A 20,436-nucleotide genomic window follows, 5' to 3' on the forward strand; every position below is an offset into this window, starting at 1 on the left:
CAGAAAAGGATTTCACAGAAAAGGAAATTTGGGAAACTCCACATACAGCACTCCCTTTTACATTTGTAACAGAGTATACAGAAAGCTTATGATTTAAAAACAAACAAAAAGGTTAAAGTCGCTTAAGCCAGCATTGCCTAAAATATTTAAACATTAAGAACTTTTTTTTGTAACAACTATGAATATTCTGCTGAACTCTGAGCAATGCTACTCTATATCTCTTTTAATGACAAATGTGTGTTCTGCTATATTGAAGCATTATAATGTTTTTAAGCATAAAAAAATGTTAAGGCTTTTATCTTAATGTTAACAAACTATACATAGCTCTATAACTGTTTTTGCATATCTGTAATCGTTTTATGATTATTTTTAGAATTGTTTCAGAAATATGTAGTTATACAAGCATATCAAAAGTATGTGTACATACATACACAGATATAAAATGTATGTATTTTTATGCTAAATTCGCATTCACTATATCCCACTATATGCTTCTACCAGTAGTAACTGAAAGAGATTTTTCATGTTTTTGAGCTTTTTACTATCTGGATACCTTTTTAGTATTTTTATAATATATTTTACCGACAGATGGTCCTCATTCTGTGCATCTTTACACATTTTTTTCTTTCAGTCTTTTTCTAGTATTCATTCTCCTTTATTCTTCTAGGTTTTTTTACTGAATCTAAAATGTTTCCCAGGCCCTTAGCATAATAAACTACTCTAAATGAGAAAAAAATGGCAATGTTTGCCTTAACATCTTACATGTATACCTGAATTTGGCAAGAACTGATGTCATCACAACATTGAGAATGTCATCTAAGAACATGATTTTTTTTATTAGGTAAAATGAGTATTTTTATTTTCATCCATATAATCCTAGTTTTAATACTCTTTCTGTATTCATTATCAAATGCCTAGATGTATAATTAGACTAGGGTCGGACAGCTAACTTAGCTAGATTAATTAAAAGTTCTTTCCAAGGAATTTAAAACTTATCAAACTTTTACTTTATGTTTTGCGGTTTTTATATCTTTCAGATAAAATCCTCACCTACCTTGAATTTATAAAATAATTTACATTTTTCTTAGCTTTAAATTTTGTTTAACTCCTTTTTTTGCCTAACTCATCCTTTACTTCCATTCCTGCTTCCATGGTACTGCAGGCTCAAATAAATTACTAGGATATAAGATTACCTCAAGCCTCTTTTCTGTGGAACTCATAATATGATAAGCATTTGTTACGAGATTGCCTGTAGTTGTTTAGGGGACAAATTATATTAGGGAAAGAAAGTCTTTCTTTAGTTGGTTATATTTTCTATTATAATTGGGTACTAAATTTATTTAAAGAGTGTGTCCACAACTATTTTATAAACATATTATTTCCCTCTTAAATCTATTAGTGAGTTGATTATCATAATATATTACCATATGTTAAACCATCTTCACATTTCTGGAATCAGCATTTCTTTGGTATGTCATATTTTTTTTTCATGATGGTAGCCAGATCTAAAATTTTATAATATAGCAATAATACATAGGTATTATTTTTACAATTGGTTGTTTAGATTTTTAAATAACTTAATATTTTTCTTTTTTTCATTTTCTTTTTTTTTTTAATTTTATTATTATTATACTTTAAGTTTTAGGGTACATGTGCACAACGTGCAGGTTTGTTGCATATGTATACATGTGCCATGTTGGTGTGCTGCACCCATTAACTCATCATTTAGCATTAGGTATATCTCCTAATGCTATCCCTCCTTACTCCCCTCACCCCACAGCAGGCCCCGGTGTGTGATGTTTATTATAAATAAAATTTTAAATATAACCTACAACTCTTTTGGAAAAGATAATTTATGAGATAGTATAATAATACAAGCAAATTTCTTTCATTATTTTTGACATATGCAAGAGTATTTCTTCACAAGAAAATTTTGATAATCTATACTTTTAAGAAAATTGCACATTTTATTAGAATTTTTTATTTTTATCACAAAACTGTTTTTTCTTTTTAGAGAAGAAAATTTCTCTTCTCTCAAGATCAATTTATTTTTGTTTTATCACTTATCTGTACTATATTTTAGTTTTAACTATTCTCCACTTTTATGTTTATTGACATCTATGGTTAAGAAAGTTCAGCTTGGGAGATGATAGTAGATTGGATTTTCAGCCCCAATTATTTATTCCCTTTAATAGTATTACTCACAGCCTTTGCACATAACTTTGCTGTGCTCTCCCACTGTGGGCAAAGTATAATTTCCATGCCCATTAATGTTGTACTTGTCTGTGAATTGCTTTAGAATATTAGCAGAATGTATATGAGCAGAGATCTTAAAAATGCATTATCAGTTTGTCTGGGCCTTCTTGTATTTTGAGGATCACCATGAGAATAGCCACAGCTACACTTCAAGTACAACTGCCCCTTCTGCCTGAGATGCAGAATGAGACTGTGGATCATGACAGAATCAAATTCCAAGTCTAGGTAGGAGTTGTCTGGTATTAGCTGTCTCATATAATTAGATTTAAGGGTATTCATGACCCTGTTTCCAACAGTAAAGGAGACACTGGCAATCCCTGGCATGCGGTGACACAACAGTTAAATTATTGTCCATAGATGATCACTTACAAAATAATTTATAATCAAGTTCCTATAGAAGGCAAGACATTGAGTGAGGCTGCCGTAGAACATTTTAGTGAAAGTAAGTAGAATAGGGTTCGTTGCTGACTTATAAGTGTGCTAGAAAACTTGGAGAAAGAAAAATTATGAACTTAAGGCTCTGAATTACTAGCTTAGTATTATGTAAACTAACATAACGTTCCTACGACTGTCTTCAAAAAAGTCCTTATCTCCTATAGCAGAAGTACTAAAATTTCTGAAAAGCAAACTCAAATCAATTTCTGCAATAAATAAATCACCTTGAAAACTGTATTTACAACTTCACAACTTCCTGTGTTAAAGTCAGGAAATTTGCTAAAAAAGAAATAGGACCTTAAAAATTGGGGTGGGCCTGTAATGGCAGATCCCAAAGAATCTGGAAGATCTTGAACCCCTAAATTCTGCTGGTGCACCGTTGCCAGGAGATGCACTCTTCCTCCCCTTGCTGAGAAGGTTAGTCTTCCTTCCCTTGTCTTAAAAACCTGTAATGACTTACCTTGAGCTGTTTGGCTTACAGAGGGATGCTGATACCCCTCTATATATATCCCTGCCTCCTCTTATGTTTAAATATATGATAACACTCAATTCCCAGCAGGCCCCAAATGACAAGGTACAAAATGTGATATAGGACAAAGTAAAATTCAGACCAAAAGACTTGTAAGATTTTGTGAATTTTATACCAACACACCCTGAGATATATGAGTAGAAATGGATCTTATGAATGGGTAGATTAATATAGCAATATAATACACATAATGTGAATTATAATAAATATTATGAGCTCACCAACAGATATTACCGTCAAAAAATGGCAAACAAGAGAGCAAAATAAGTGGTTTGTGTCCAGAGCAAAACAGTGGAATGTTTTTTCTACTTTAATATTGAAATAAGTAATATTTTAAAATAGTACAAAATATTTTTGAGTTTTGAAAAATAGTATATAGTATTCAACATACTCAATACTGGAGACAAATTTGTTAGAATAAAGTCACTCAAATAAATCTTATGATACATCAGCCAACTATGGCAGTTTATGGATACAATCAAACAATTCCAAAATGTTTTTATCAATAATTCTTTTAATTCTCCCATCTGTAGCATATACTCCAATTCAACTGAAATACATTAAAAGAGAATCAAGTATTGTAAGAAGCCAAGAGACAGTTTTCATCTGCTCTGAGGGTTCATTGAAAATAAGCTGACAATAGATATTTATCTAAGAAAAAACACATACAAGTTTTCATTAATGTGCATATACACATGGGAGCCATATGCCAAGTATGAGACTCAAAGCGGGGGCCAGACAATTGACTCTTAAGTATACTCTTAATTGGGGAGAGGAAAGCAAGGGATGTAAGAATAAATGATTTCCAGAGGAAATGAATAATCTAAAGAGCAATGGCCTAGGACAAATTTCTTCTGAGCTCTAGGGGAGGTGGAGGGAAGGTTAGGGCCAGAACTTCACTGTGAAAAAAGATTGTCTTATTATGCAGATAAAGTCACCCAGGGAATCTCTTGGAGCTGCCTTCATAAGAACAACTGAAAGGTCTGTCTAGGCATGTTGACAACTCCAAGTATCTTATCCAGTGGTTATTTGATCCAGTATCTTATCCTGGTCATTTGATGAGATTCCTAGACAAGGAGTCTTTTAAAAATTGCATTTCTTCTGGAAAGAAATTTTCTTAATCAGATAAGGAAATTCCAGAGAGAATTCCCTCTGGTGCTTCAGGAAAGAGGATCGGAGACACACGCAGAAGGGAAAACTTCAGACAGAATTTGAGGCTTCCTGTTTAGTCCAGCATGTCAAAGAGCGATATATTTTCAGTATCATTTTCTGAGCCCCAATAGTATACAGTTGTAGTTAGTTTCATGGTGCCATATCTCTTGCAGTGTGGCACATCTTATGCTTAATTGTACAGTTTTAATAGAAAAATCCTTCACACATGTGGGCACAAATTTTATATTAACATAAAAACATTTTCATTCCTATCAAACAGTTCTGCCAATCCCAGGCAGTAACACTCGATCTGTAATTTTGATTGAAGGGCTGGATTCAACTTTGATTACATGCAAATATGAGAAAAAGTAACTTGCACTGATTTGCAATTTTCATTTTGCCCTAAAGCTTGGGTCACTTGGATCCAAATGCCAACTTTCTAAATCTCTGCTCAAAAAAGAGAGGTGGAAAACTTTCCAGTGTAATTCATGGGGGTGCTTAGGTGTAGCTTTTCTCACTTGAAAACCAGAGAACCAGAGAAGGTACAGAAACTGGAAAAATGATTGTAAGTCTTTTCTAGAACATTAGAAACCAATTAGGTCAGTTGTTAAAAATCAAAACTAGAATTTTATGTGAAATATAGAAAATTTCCTGACTTTAACACAAGAAGTTGTGAAGTTGTAAATACAATTTTCAAGATGATTCGTTTATTGCAGAAATTGATTTGAGTTTGCCTCATTTTTTAACTCTTTATAAATACAACCTTAATATATTTTCTTCTTATGACTTCTTTTTTTAAGCATTATGTTGATAAAATGTATCCACTTTGTTGCATGTACATGTGGTTCATTCCTTTCAATTTCTCTATATTGTTCCATTATACAAATTTGCTATAATTATTAATCCTTCCTTAATTTATAGGTATTTGAGCTGTTTCTTTTTAGAACAATTACAAATAATACTACCATGGGCATTATTTTACATGTCATTTAATGCACTTCTCTTGGATATATAGCTAGAGTACATGCATTGAATTTGATACTCAGACTCTCTCCACAGACAATGAAAAGGTTAAATAATAATTAAACTAAATTTAATCTTTTCACCTTCACCCCTAGTCTATATACTGTTATTGGCATACATTTTATTCATTATCTCTTTTAACACAAGATATTATTGTTCTATACAGTCAATAGTCCTTTTAGTTATGCACATTTGCCATTGCCTTTATTTTCATTCCTTCTTGCATCTTCAACTTTGTATTTTCAGTAACCTTTTTCTATCTGAAAATGTATCCTTTTGAATTTCTGTTTATGAAATGTCTGCTACTCCTTTGAAACGCACTGAAAATATATTACATTGAATTCTAGCTTCCATGCTTTCTGCTGAAAATCCGTTGTCATTCAAACAGTTGATCCTTTCAACATAATCAATCATTTTTCTCGGGCTACTTTTCAAATTTTCTGTTGGTCTTTGGTTTTCTGTAGCATTTATATGTTAATTTGTTTTCAGTTATCTTGTCTGAGGTTTGTTGGTTTCTCAAATGTATGGATTGATACATTTTATTATTTTTGGAGAGGTCTCAGCAACATTACTTCTTCCTTCCCTACATTCTCTCTTCTAATCTTCGAGAACTCCAAAAGTATGTTAAGACTTTCTGACTGTAACCTCAATGCTCTTCCCCTTTAGCCTGTCTTTTTCCATCTCTTTGTCTAATTATGCTTCATTCTGTGTAGTTATCTTCCAATTCACATTCTTTATTCTACCATTTCTAATTGATTGTTAAATCTAATTGATTGTTAAATATTGAATTCTTAATATTAATTTTTTCAGTCATTATTTTGGTAGTAGAAACAAACTTTCACTCTATTTCTATAAGTTATTTTTATGGATAAATACAATACTAATAATACCAAATTCTTAAAGATTTTTTAAAAACTTTTAGTAAACTTGACAAGAAAATACCAATAATTCTCTTCTTTTACCCACACTTTGGTCAAAGAAAACACCAATTTTTTTTTGAGATGCAGTCTTGCTCTGTCACCCAGGCTGGAGTGCAGTGGCGCAATCTCGGCTCACTGCAAGCTCTGCCTCCCGGGTTCACACCATTCTCCTACCTCAGCCTCCTGAGTAGCTGGGACTACAGGCACCCACCACCACGCCCGGCTAATTTTTTTGTATTTTTAGTAGAGACGGGGTTTCACCGTGTTAGCCAGGATGGTCTCGATCTCCTGACCTCGTGATCTGCCTGCCGCAGCCTCCCAAAGTGCTGGGATTACCCACTATTGATGATATTAATAGCTAAATGAGAGAACCCTACCTGATAAATGTGATAGATGTGACCTCACTCTAATTTCCTGAATGGAAGAGTTCATTTTGTCTGGAGAAAACAATTCTTCCCCATGGCCTTATGATTCTTACACCATTCTCTACATTAGGGCTTAACCTGGAAGAATATTTTCACCTACTACTTCATGAAGACTAATATAAAACCAACATACTTCCCATGATCTACTGGCTATTTTTTCCCTTTATTCCACTTTTTAAATTATGGTAAAAGTTACCTTAAACAACAGTGCTGGGTTTTTTTCCTTTCATATGGACATATCCATGTCCTCTATTAAAATAATACATGATCTTCATTTCATATTTTAGTAACATCATTTGCAAGCAAAATTCTCTTAACTGCTTCATTACATTCCCAGCTACTGTGATTACATCTGGGTTATTTTATTACAGTAGTCAAAGTAGCACGACACATACACAAACATATCCAAGCATTACACTGATATATATTATGCTTTAACAAACTTAATTATACTTAACATTTTATAATTTTTTCCCTATTCTATTTATAATTTTTTTGTTCAAAAAATTACATTACACTTTTTTCTGACTGTGATTTTATATATATTTATTCATATTGCTTTGTATATCATATGTGCATTTATTTATATTCCATTATAAATGTTTATCTTTTTTCTCCAAGTCTCACATACTCTATTGTTATCAGCAGGCATTATTATAGTAAAGATATTTCCTTGAATCAGACATTATGTCAGGCAACTTTGAGAAAACATGGTTAGTGAATATTTTAAGGAAAATTTCAGAATTATTTAACAACACTTAAAAGGACTCCAAAAAAGAAATTGTTAAATATAAAATTAACTTATGAGGTCTTCTATTAAGTTATTTCTTTCACAGATGCAGAAAGTTAAATTGTGTCTATGAAGTTAAAGGTTTTGCTTTTTTCAGAGAGAATTTAAGACGCCACGGTAGTCTCAAGGAGCTCTGTCTTAGCTTGTTGTTTCCCAAAACTATAATAAATGAGTGGCCTGAGGGAAAGACAACTAAAATCATCATAATAAACATCATGACCTGATAATTCTCTACCTCAAGGAAGATCCAATCTCCTATTAAAGTGGAAATAAAGTTAATAATAAAAAGGAGGAGGAAGGCTATTACCATTTTCATGGCCATTTTATGGGCCTCTGTGCTGGAGTCCCTTGAGCCCAGAGAGTTGAGCTGCAAATTCTTGGTGTGTCTCACTAAGGATATAAATAAAAGGAGCAAAAAGGTCAGAGTCAGAAGAAAGGGAATGATATATGTCAAGCTGAGAAGCCTAAGGCCTTGAAGATAGACTATTTTACTTATATCTGAGTGCAAAGTCATGTTTTTTTCACAACTCACTAATGGCATTGTACATAAAAAGGTAAATAAATGATAAGAACAAAGACCCCAGGAAAAGCACAAGAACCACTCTGTTCATTCTCCACTTCAGCCAGGTAAAAAAGAAGTGGGAGAAATTGGCTATCTTAAGCAAGTAGAAAATGCTTAGGCAGGTGGCAAACCAGATACTTAAGTGATTAATTAATGCCCAAAGAACAGTAAACAGTTTTACTAGTTTACAGATGGTATATAGATGAGGAGACAACACCATTATAAGTGAATCAAATAGTATTAAATACAGTTGAATGATTCTGACCACACCCAAGCTGGTGAGGATGAAATCAGCTGATGAGACCTTCCAACTCTTGGCCCACTGAATGCAGTTTACCAGTCCAATGAGCCCGTTTCCCAGCATTCCTAAGACAAGTCCTCTTGTTGCCACCACCAGAAAGAAAATATTAATTCCAACTGACATTTCTATGAAAATATTTCTGATATTGTACTTCACTGACAGCTTTATAGTCAAACAGTTGCAGATGGGCATGCATTTATGATGCTTTCTATATATGATTTCATCACAATTTCAGAAGGCATAGTCAAAATTCAACTATATGTTCAGAGATCTTCATGAAAAAAAATATTTTGTTCTATTTATATTGTAACTCCAGTACTAAACCAAATTGTTGTTAAGAGATACAAAGCTTCATGAATACCTTTCTTACCACTTTCAGTCAGCTACTATATAATTTCTAGAACAAACACTAATGATGTCTATTTATCTTCAGCATCAGCCACAATTTAGTAATGACTAAAGAAGTGAAGTCGAGTATGTAAACATGCAAAAATGAGAGATCATTTTTCACTAATTTGCACTTTCATCTCCCCTGAGCCATACCACTTGAATACAAATATCTTAAATTTTGAACAGAAATTGCTAGAAATAACATTTATTTATTTCAGTAATTATTTGTCTCTCATTCAATAAGATCCTTTTACATACTAAGTATTTTGTTGATACAATATGATTTATAGAAATAAGTTCATAAAATTATTCATAGTTCAAGAATTTCACCCAAGTCCTAAAACTATTAATAATTTGTATGCAATGTGATAGGAGCTAAACAGAATAAACGAAATATACCAGAATTAAAGATGAAGAAGATACAAATGCTTCAGTGAAGAATTGACTATAGTTCTCTGAGGTTAGGGACATTCAGTTTGAACTGGAATTCTTTTTTTTTTTTTTTTTTTTTTTTTTTGAGACAGAGTGAGAGTCCGTCACACAGGCTGGACTGCAGTGGCACAATCTCAGCTCACTGCAACCTCCGCCTCCCAGGTTCAAGCGATCTTTCTGCCTCAGCCTCCTGAGTAGCTGGGAATACAGGCAAGCATCACCACGCCCAGCTGATTTTTGTATTTTTAGTAGAGACGGGGTTTCACCATATTGGCCAGGCTGGTCTCAAACTCCTGACCTCATGATCCTCCTGCCTCAGCCTCCCAAAGTGCTGGGATTACAGGTGCGAGCCACCGTGCCTGGCCCTGGAATTCTTTAGAATTTATGAAAAAGTAGAAGAAAAGAACTAATATTCAAGACAGGTTTAAGGGCACTTTCAAACTACAAAAGTAACATAAGCTATACCATGCATCTATAGGCAGGAACTTTTTTGTTTCACATTTGTATGGCTATTTTAAGCAAAATGCACTCTCCAACTTCCATGTCCTAAATTTCATGTTCTACTCTTTTTTCTAAGCATATAGACTGTATTTCCAAGCCTCTCTTACAGATGCAATGTGACTAAAAGCTGAACAATGTAATGTGAGTGGAAATTATGTGCACTATTTCCAGGCCTGTCCCATAAAAATTTGCCATGCATCCTCCTCCATGCACCTTTTCTGCTCCTGGCTGCCTGGAATAAGGTGACCCCAAGGCAATCTTGGAACCTATGTGTTAAAGGTCACCAAGTGATCAGCCTAATTTAGTGAATAACTGCATAGGGAAGGTTACTCAGACATATAAGTACCATTAAAAGAACAAAATTAAATCATATTGTTCAAATTGCTTTATATTTTGGAGCTTATTTGTGATGCAGTTTGTCTACCCAGTCTAACACAGAAATTGGAACTGAAAGTGGGCGAATTTGTTTAGAGGATTTGGATAGTGAAGGAACAGATCTTGGAGACTGGCAACATGATGGCACATGTGGTGTATAGGCAAACTTTTTAAAAACATTATATGCAATAACTTAGAAAAAGGCCATGTTTAATGAGTCTCTGGCCCTAGGGGAAGTGGTTGACGAAAGTTAAAATGGTGTGCCAGGGTTGTTCTCCAAAATATTTTAGCAAGATATTATGAGAAGATGAGAAAGGAAAATAATTGACTGGTTTGCAAATAAGAATTAAGAGCAAGAGAGAGTTCAGAAATCTAAGGTTTCAGAGGGGTATAAAATCTCACAGGTTTGGGGTATCAAACAGCAATAAGTGAGACCGAAAAAAAATTGTTAAGAGGCCCATTTAGACTTTTCAATTAAACATAGAGACCATTGTTTCGAATGCCTTCAAGATAACTGCCACCAAAGTGAAAGAAAGAGGCCTGGGATAAGTAAGGGAAAAATGTTTGTCTATGTTCTTATTTATACAGACATGAAACATTTGTGTAAGGACAACCATTTTGGAAATTTTTATAGGGGAAGATGGAACTGACTAGAAGCAAGTAGATTAAAAACTTTATATGTTGCTGAGGATATTGCATTTGTCAAATAAATTATGAGTGATTTAATTAAATATGTGATATTAAAATGACTCTCTGGATTCCAAACTTGCATTATTGAAAAGACTTGAAATACACACCTTCTTCAGGAAAGTACCCTCCTCATCATCCTTTTCAGATGCAGCCAAGGAGGATAATAACGAAGAACATCCAGAGGGTAAAGCCAGCATCCTCAGAAAATGATGGATAAGGGAGTTTCTCCCAGAGTCCAGACACAGGGACTAATCAGGAACTTCCCTGTAAATCCAGGGCAGGCGACTCCACATAGCCTACCAAGGAAGGTTTGTCACTGCTATGGCCATTGTATTCCTCCTGTTTTCTTTCTAAATGGCAGGAGTTTATTATTGCCAGTTAGCCTGCCCCTAATCATCCACTTTATACTTTGAAGTGAAGATATATCTTGTGTTTTTTGTTTTCATTTATTCCCAGACCATGAGGGACTACATTTGGACGTGGTAAACAGAACTGTCTATCACTCAGAAGTCCTGAACTTCAAGCTGATATAACATAAGACTTTAATGCATCCCCAGGAAAGGAGCATAAGTGTGTTCTACATGTGGGAAGAAGGGTACATATGGTGATTTAAAAATAGGCATGAAGTCTGTGGCAGATACTGTGTTGCTGACCAAAATCCTTGTTCTCCTCTTCCTGAGCACACATGAAACTACATTTCCCAGGATCCCATGCAGTTGGGTGTGACCCAGTGTCTGAGTTCTTGCCACTGGAGTTTGAGAAGTGATGTGTGAAAACTCTATGTCCCAGCAAATACAGCCTCACCCCAAACACTGACATAAATACACATGCACACTTGTAATGAAGAATACCCCCTGGGCAACCATGGAAAAATGTGTTAATATTTGCCAAGACTTCTTTAGCCTTAGTCAATCAATAATTGCAGGGAGAAGGGATACATGGAGCACTATTCAGCTGTAAAAAGAAATGAGAAAGATTGCTGTATAGTACTATGGAGTGATACCTAATTATTAAATTATTTTAAAAGGAAAAATGCAGAACAATGTGTGTAGTATGTTCTGTATTGTCTAAGAATGGTATTATCAAAAGCTGACTTTAAAAAATGGTTACATATAGTGTTCACTTCAGCAGCACATACACTAAAATTGGAACAATTACAGAGAATATTAGCATGGCCCCTTCCACATCTTAAATTTTTAAAAGCAATTAAAAAAGAAAAAAAAATGGTTACCTATAGGAAAGGAAACACAGAGGATGTGATAGGAAAGAAGCCAGGCTTCTCTGATTACATTTTGTTTTGAAGTTTTACCCCTGGTACCATGTACATTTATTAAATAATCATTAAAAATTAAAATAAAGGAATATTAATCCTGAAAAATAAAAAAAAAAACAAATGAACCTGTCTGATGGATGATTTAACTAAAAGAGGAATTGTTTCAAATGATCCTACAACATAGTTTTTTTTATCTCCAGAAGGATATATGCTAAGATAAATCTGAAAGTGTTTTAATAATTAAGCTGTTAGAATAATCTAATCTAAGTACTGTTAGTTTGAAACTATTATATGCGCAGATGCACACAATTAATTATGTGAATGTTGTGTGGTTACGGGCCAAGATTTTCAGCATGAGAAAAAAAGGGGTAAGAATATAAAATCTGAATTGGAAATATCAACATGAACTTATTTTTAAAATCTATTCTGGTAGTTTAAGCACAAAAGACATTTATTAAAGTGTATCAGAGAATCATTACAAAGCCTGCAGAAGCAGATTCAAAGCTAAGCATCTAGATACAATGTGTGTATCAGATTTTTTACTCTACCATATACCATCCCCAAGTTTCTAAGCTCTCACCTTTGCCACAGGGACATAAAAAAGAAGCTGGAAATAACATTTCCCAGACCCCATGGTCAATTAAATTCCCCCTTAAAAAAAGACACTTTGAGGTAAAGCTATTATTTCTTGGGCAGCAATCTAGACTGGCACTTAGGTATCTACAGACTACAAGCATAAGGGTGGGATAGCTACAAATATACTCCTTGGAATCACCCACTTTGAGGCCAGAGGCACCTGATATCATCAGTAGCTGTGATGGTTAATTTTACATATCAACTTGACTGGGTTAAGGAATACCCATATAACTGGTAAAACATTATTTCTGGGTGTTTCTGTAAAGGTGTTTCTAGAAGAGGTAAGCACAGGAATCTGTAGACCGAGTAAAGACCCACCCTCACCAATGTAGGTAGGCATCAACCAATCTGCTGAGGGCCCCAATAGAACAAAAAGCTGGAGGAAGGGCAAATATACTCTCGAGTGCAGACATCCATCTCCTCCGGCCCTTGGACATTAGAGCCCCTGATTCTCAGGCCTTTGGCCTCAAGACTACACCACTGGTTATATCATGGGACTTCTCAGCCTCCATAATCAATTGAGCCAATCCCTATAATGAATCCCTTTTTACATGTATTTATTATGGAAATTGGCTCATAATTATGATTCTGTTGGATCTGTTTATTTGGAGATCCCTGACTAATACAGTAGCCTGCATAGAGGATGCAAGTAGCTGACACAAATGCTACTGCCTTCATGTACAACCCCTACAGTTCTGGATTCCTGAAAGTAACCCTCCAGAATTAGTCTCACTTCCCCCAAAGCCTTCTAATGTTTGTATAGTGTCTAACTCCCTGATTAAACTTCTTCTAACTCAGAACATCTAAAATGTCTTGTTTTCTACCTAATGTGGTCTGAGGCTTCTCAAAAAAAAAAAAAAAAAAATGCTTCTTTTTGTAAATCAGCTTTACTGAAATATAATTTTTATAAATTATATGAAAAACCATTTTAATTATACAGTTTACTTTTGGCAAATTATACAGATTAACTACCACAATCAAGATATAGAACATTTCCATCACCCCCAAAAACATCCCTTGACATTCCTAGACCCCTTTGCAGTGCATTCTACCTCAGGCCTTTGGCTATCACTGATCTGTTTTCTGTCACTATATTTTTCTCTTTGTAGAAGAGAAAATGGTATCATGTTTGAACCTTTCTTTCACTTAGTAGAATGTTTAGAGTCATTTGTTGTTGCACATAAAAGTGATTTATTCTTTTTTGTTGCTGAGTAGTATTCAATTTTACGGGTACGTTTTCATTTCTCTTAAGAATTGCTGGGTTTCACGGTATTTTTTACTTCATAAGAAACTATCAAACTCATCCAAAGAGGCTTTGCCACTTTGCATCTCCACCAGTAATGTATGAGGATTCTAGTTGCCCCCCATCCTCACCAATTAGCATTGTCAGTCTTTCCAAATTTTTCCTCCATCTCTTCTCTCCTTTTCTCCCTCTCTTTCATTTTTCTGTTTGAATAATATATAGTAATCTGCCTTCAGTATTACTGACTCTGCCTCTGCCATCTCCAGTCTGTTGATAAATTGCCACAGGAATCTTTCACTTCCAATATTGTTTTTCATTTCTAGCATTTTCATTTGAGCCTCTTATATAGTTTCTATCTCTCTGCTAAAATTTCCTGAGCATGTTATTTATCTTTTCCACTAGAATTTTAACACATTATTCATAATTATTTTTAAAGGTTCTGTCTGATAATTTCAACCTCTGGGCCATTATTTTCTCTTAACAATGCCTGGGGTTTTGCATGTGTGTACACATATTTACAGTAAATCCTGAGATAAATCCTGAGATAAATATTACCCCTCAAAAATGGGCTTCCTTCTTAATCTGTCAAACTATTAAGTGTGTGAAACTGAATCAATCCAATCTGTAGTTTATCTGTATTTAGATTCAAATGGCTCCAGTGGTGGAATGCCAGTAACTTGTTTTGGGGAAGACTGGAGTGCCAAAGGGATTCTCAGTGTTTGTGCTCAGCTTCAAGAGTCCACACATGCACTATAGAGAAGGCTCTTTCTACACTTGTGTCCCTCTCCCAGTATAGTGGCATTGCTTGTTAATCAGAGAAAAGTTCATGGTGGGGCAATGGGAGCTCTTTGTTCTTCTCTAGCAACTGCAACCACCTAAATTATTGGTCCTGTCCCACTCTCAGGTAGAAAGAAGGAAATCTTTCTTCAGCTCTAGAGCATTAAGGAGTAGGATTTGGAGCTTTGTGACTGTTCTTTGCCTATTCCCGTCACATTGGAATAGGACCTCAATCTAGCCATTTTATCAGTGGGTGGCTGCTATTTTCCCCACGGTCTCAGGGTGGAAGACAAAGTTTTCATGGAGTTACCCAGAACTGGAGCAAGTAGGGCGTAAAGGGTGGCACAAAAGAGGAATGGAAGAGAGAATGAGTCCACATAGCTTTACATATTTGGAAATGAAAAATCCAGGAACGTAATGACTCTTGTGACCCTAAATGGCTCTATGTATTAGTCTTTCAGTTTTCAAAGGGAGTAAATTATATTTGTGAACTGAAACTACATAGCTTCTCCCAGTTCTCAGAATTGATCTTTTTTTTTTTTTTTACATTGCTCTTCAGTCTCTATACCAGTATTTTAGAAGTTGTTGTAAGTAATTCCTGTAAGTGCTATCTCGCTGGAGTGGTATTGGTACAGCAAAGTAGCAAAAGAGTACTAGCTGGGAACACAAAATTAATTTTTACAAATTTCTCAATGGCATGTTATTTCTACTAGTCATATCATCAGTAGACTATATAGAAACAGAGGTACTCTAGGGTACCGTACTTGTGCTCTGAATAGCTGCTAGACATGCAGTACACAGTGCGATGTGTGGTATCTGAACAATGCTTTTCAGAACAAGACTGTAATCTTAAGGTCATGATCAGAAATCACACATTTGAATAATCCATGAATGAAGACGTTGTGTGCGATTAAAAAACACAGTGCTTCTAGTTAAAATGGGGGCTGGGTGCGGTGGCTCACGCTTGTAATCCCAGCACTTTGGGAGGCCGAGGCGGGCGGATCACGAGGTCAGGAGATCGAGACCACGGTGAAACCCCGTCTCTACTAAAAATACAAAAAAATTAGCCGGGCGTAGTGGCGGGCGCCTGTAGTCCCAGCTACTCGGAGAGGCTGAGGCAGGAGAATGGCGTGAACCCGGGAGGCTGAGCTTGCAGTGAGCCGAGAGCGCGCCACTGCACTCCAGCCTGGGCGACAGAGCGAGACACCGTCACACACACAAAAAAAATGGGAGATAAGTGAAGGTAGTGAAATGTGTATCGTTTAAATAACAAAAGTATTGTGGCTATTAGAGATTCACTGTGCTGTTACTCTAACAGTATTAAGAGTTTGGAAGTACAGGCTGGGCGCGGTGGCTCACGCCTGTAATCTCGCACTTCGGGAGGCCGAGGCGGGTGGATCACGAGGTCAGGAGATGGAGACCATCCTGGCTAACATGGTGAAACCCCGATCTCTACTAAAAAAAATACAAAAAATTAGCCGGGCGTGATGGCACGTGCCTGTAGTCCCAGCTACTCGGGAGGCTGAGGCAGGAGAATGGCGTGAACCCGGGAGGCAGAGCTTGCAGTTAGCCGAGATCGCGCCACTGCACTCCAGCCTGGACGACAGAGCGAGACTCCGTCTCAAAAAAAAAAAGAGTTTGGAAGTGCAGAGTAGTATTCCAGCCCTTGGAGCCTAGCCACAGGTTTCACAGATGCATCTCCAGGCAGATATGGCTGAAGCTTCCATAGCTAATCTGAACTTTTTAAGGGTTTACATGGATGGGAATATGATTTTGTATGTATGTCCTTATGTATATATGCGTCTGTGTCCACTAGTTTTTTGCTTGAATGTTTACCAGTTCTGTCACTTGCAATTTAAATATTCCTAATAAATAGAAAAATCCAAAGACTAAGATTGTGATCCTTTATGTCTATGGTATATTATGAATACAGAGACCTTGTGCCTTTATTGGCGTAGGAATCATCTTGCCCTAATATTAATGTTATGAAATCAAAAGGGTAAGATTCCTAACATCCCACATAACACAGAAGACAAACTAAAGTTTTAATCTAGCTTCGGCCCTCACAAATTTTGTGCCCTACAGCAAGTTACATCTCGCTTAGCTTTTTTCATTTTAAAGTGGAACTATCTGCATGGATGTTCGTACATGCTATACAACATAGCCTATTCCAGAGCTACCATCAGCTGAGCTCTAAATGGTAAATGCCACAGTGAGAAGCAGACAGGAAGGGGCGGAGCGCCAGCGGCGCCTGGGGCTACGCGCCGCCGCACTGCACCGAGCGTCAGCAGCGTTAAGCTTGGGTGTGAGCCCGGCGGCCGCTTTCCTCACCGTCCTGCCGGTCCCAGCTGTCGCTAGGGGGTCCGCGGGCCCTGCGGCAACCCTCGCTACAGACGCTGGGCGGGCGGCGACACCTGGCCCATGGCCCCCGCGGCGGCTCCGTCCTCCTTGGCCGTCAGGGCCTCAAGCCCCGCCGCGGCTCCCACCTCGTACGGCGTCTTCTGCAAGGGCCTCTCCCGCACCCTGCTCGCCTTCTTCGAGCTGGCCTGGCAGCTGCGCATGAACTTCCCGTACTTCTACGTCGCGGGCTCGGTGATCCTCAACATCAGACTGCAGGTACACATTTAGAGCCATGACTAAGCTAACGGCCTCCGGGGCCAGCATGATGGTCGACTCCCAGGGTCCGTTGCGGCGCGGCGGAGCGGCGAATGGCGAGCCCCACAGTCTCGCGAGAGTGCTCAGGCGCTCTTCGTGGCTGCCCTCTTAGCTGCTAGCGGGGCTCCTCTGGGGGCGGCCGGGAGCCTACAGTCCCTAGAAAGAGAAAATACGCGATTCTGGACACAGAACTGCAGTTAAGACCCTCGAAAAGATCTAAGAAAGTGTGCATCCTAAAACACCTGACGAATTTCCGAATGTGACAAGGCGCAGAGGGTGCATTATTTCAAAACAAAACAGAAGGCTAAAATTTTCAGGAAAAAGAAAATCAGTAAACCGGGAATCCTGGGACTGGATTGTAAGCAAGATTTGAATGAATAAGAAGCTGAAGGTATTAAGGCTGTGATATAGAAGGTACATACTTCTTCATCCCACAAGAGAAAACAATAATAATCAGAAACTTTCAGTGAAAAAAACGCAAAACTACAGGAAAAGCATCCTCCAAGTACCAGACATAAAATGCTGCAAGCTTTTGAACTAATGGCGAGAGTGTAAGAAAATGGGCTCTATTTCAGTGCTCCTGTGGCAGGACGTGGATCAAGACTTGGAACCGCAGAAAAGGAAATCCCATAGTAGCACAAAGCTTGGCTGTTCAGTGAATAACATTTAAATAATCGTAAAATACAAATGTTATTTATGGTTTTTATTGTTTAAGGGCATACTTAATTATGGTTACAAAGTGGAGTGCAAATGTTATTTACCATGTTTTAAAAATACAGCCGGAAATACAAGTGGGAATGTTGAAGGAGGGCGAGAGAAGTAAATGGAATGGTGGTTATGTCCTTAAAAAGTGGGAACTTGAAAGGTACTGTCTGTTGTTGAGTGGGGAAAAACATTTTTATTACTTACAGGGTAGCCATAAAGTTTCTAAAACGGTAATATATTAAAGAGGGAGAGTAGTAGGGGAGAACAGTATGAAGTCAACAGGAAATGCCTAAAGATGGAGAGCTCAGGTAGAATATTTCAAAAAATAAAAATTGACAGAGTACCTGGTGTATTTGAATACAGCCTAGAGAGCTTTCATTTTCCAAAGAGTGTGGGGATAAATTAGTGATTGCATATTTTTCAAAATTAAGAAAACAGAACATGTAATTTTGAACCCTGAGAAAAAGATTTCAAAACTACACTGTATACACTGTATACCTCAACTGTGAATAATACTAGTCATGTAAAGTCAGTCATAATTATGTAAATACTGAATACTGATTTTACAACAAATGATTCTATAACACTGGGAGGATGGGAGAGAAGAGAGATGTGTGTGTGTAATGGTGGTGAGCCAATCAAGATCTGATATAGAAAAATGCAGAAAAAGTATACACGTTTTTTTCAGATAAAAAAACTATAATAATCACTAAGAGTGGTAAAGTTTTAAATCAAGATCTGATATAGAAAAGTGCAGAAAAAGTAGTATACACATTTTTTTCAGGAAATAATTAACTAATAAGCCACTAAGAGGGTAAAGTTTTAAACTAGTTGCAGTGTTCTGTATTCCACTCATTGTGTCCAGCAAGCAGTGTTCTGTTTTCCACTCATTGTGTCCAGCAAACAGTGTTCTATGGCTTTAAGTAGTAAGCATCTTGCCCCCTCCAACACCATGTCTGGCCTTGGGTAATTGTTCTTTCTAGTCTTTATTCTTTGTCTCCAGCCAAACTCCATTTGGGCACATTCTCCTATAGCCTTTTCTACCTGAAGATACTCTGTGTTTTAAAGCTAAGCTTAGATGGCGCTTTTTCCATTAAATTTTTCCTGGATTCCACTGACCATATAGGAGCTCATTTCTTTTAGGCAATAAGGCCATTTTCATAGGTTGCCTTATTTTTCCCTAATCGTGCATCAACTATCTGTTTTATATACCCAAGACAGGTTTCCTAGACTGTGATAAGCCAAAACATTTTAGTCTAAAATATCAGAAGTGTAGTTTAATCAATGAAATAGTAATACCAAGGGATTTAGAATGGTGGACATCACTGTTTCCCAGAGCACTGATGTCCCAATTGGTAACACAAAAGACTGTCTAGTCTTAATCCTGAAATGGTGACAGAATAGGATGCTCCATTTGGGTGACTACGTGAACATATTCCTACAACTTTTTTCCTCACATCAGTCATTTGTTAAACCGAAGACAAAGAAACAGACTTTGTATTTATTACATCCTCCAACATAATTGGCAGCTCTGTGAGGGAAGACACTATATCCTATTCAGTTTTACACCCTGTAGTAACAGTATATGTGTGTACTGTATATATACATATACACATACACATATATGAATGTAAGTAGTAACGACATATCTATACATGTATAGTTACTAACTATATATGTGTACAGTAGATAAGTATGTATAGTTACTACTTACATACTATATATGTATAAAGTTGCATCTTACATTTACCTCCTAATATGTGTGTGTATATATATATATATATATTAAGAGGTAAATGTATTAGGAGGTAAATGTAAGCTCTGTGGTTTATCATTTATTCACAATTGCTCTTAATTCTTGAGGTATAGTTTGGCTCCTACATGACGCAATTCAATGAAATTCTCAGGAGACAAAACAAGATTTTTGACCTGAATAAATCACTTATTGTTGTAATTCACAAGTGAGTTTATTCTTCCTGGCACACTTCCAGGTAATATCCATTAGGCCAAGGATTTTGTTTGTTCACTATTCTATCCCCAAGCCTAGAGGATTGTCCAGTGCAGAATAGCTAATAAATATTGTTGAATGGATAGGTGAATGGCAATTTGGTTAGTATGCTCTACATAGCAGCCAATAAAGGAAACAGATATATTTGTCCCTGATAATAAGATGATTCACTTTATTGCCCATAAATTGGGCTTTTTCAGACTATCATGCACGTTGATTGATCCAGAGATCCCTCAAGCATGAAAAAGCAGAAACATAGGTGGTATAATTATTATCAATCAATAAAGATAAAACTTAAGAAATGTAGCTGGCAAAAAAAATGGGAAACGATGTGTTACAGCTTATTTTAACTATAAAA

At 36.5% G+C, this 20,436-nt stretch overlaps 2 protein-coding genes across 2 annotated transcripts in view; one reads left to right on the forward strand and one right to left on the reverse strand.

Annotated features, from left to right (window-relative positions):
• The window catches only part of LOC116472686 (salivary acidic proline-rich phosphoprotein 1/2), a 113,297-nt gene extending 95,971 nt beyond the window's left edge, over window positions 1-17,326 (reverse strand). The window contains exon 1 of the mRNA XM_058442053.1: window positions 17,197-17,326. The gene's annotated coding sequence lies outside the window, so the exon portion shown is untranslated. The remainder of the gene's footprint in view (window positions 1-17,196) is intronic.
• Window positions 16,942-18,053, forward strand: SMIM10L1 (small integral membrane protein 10 like 1). Its single transcript, XM_032159639.3, has one exon. The coding sequence runs from the start codon at window positions 17,132-17,134 to the stop codon at window positions 17,336-17,338; it is 207 nt and encodes a 68-aa protein (XP_032015530.1). The 5' UTR covers window positions 16,942-17,131; the 3' UTR covers window positions 17,339-18,053.
• Window positions 18,054-20,436: the final 2,383 nt, after the last annotated feature.

This window comes from Hylobates moloch, unplaced genomic scaffold (assembly GCF_009828535.3).
Source record: "Hylobates moloch isolate HMO894 unplaced genomic scaffold, HMol_V3 SCAFFOLD_8, whole genome shotgun sequence".
Classification (NCBI taxonomy): domain Eukaryota; kingdom Metazoa; phylum Chordata; class Mammalia; order Primates; family Hylobatidae; genus Hylobates; species Hylobates moloch.

What these genes read in the sequence shown, in the direction of transcription:
- SMIM10L1 (XM_032159639.3), top strand. Translation starts at nt 17,132, where the DNA reads ATGGCCCCCGCGGCGGCTCCGTCCTCCTTGGCCGTCAGGGCCTCAAGC.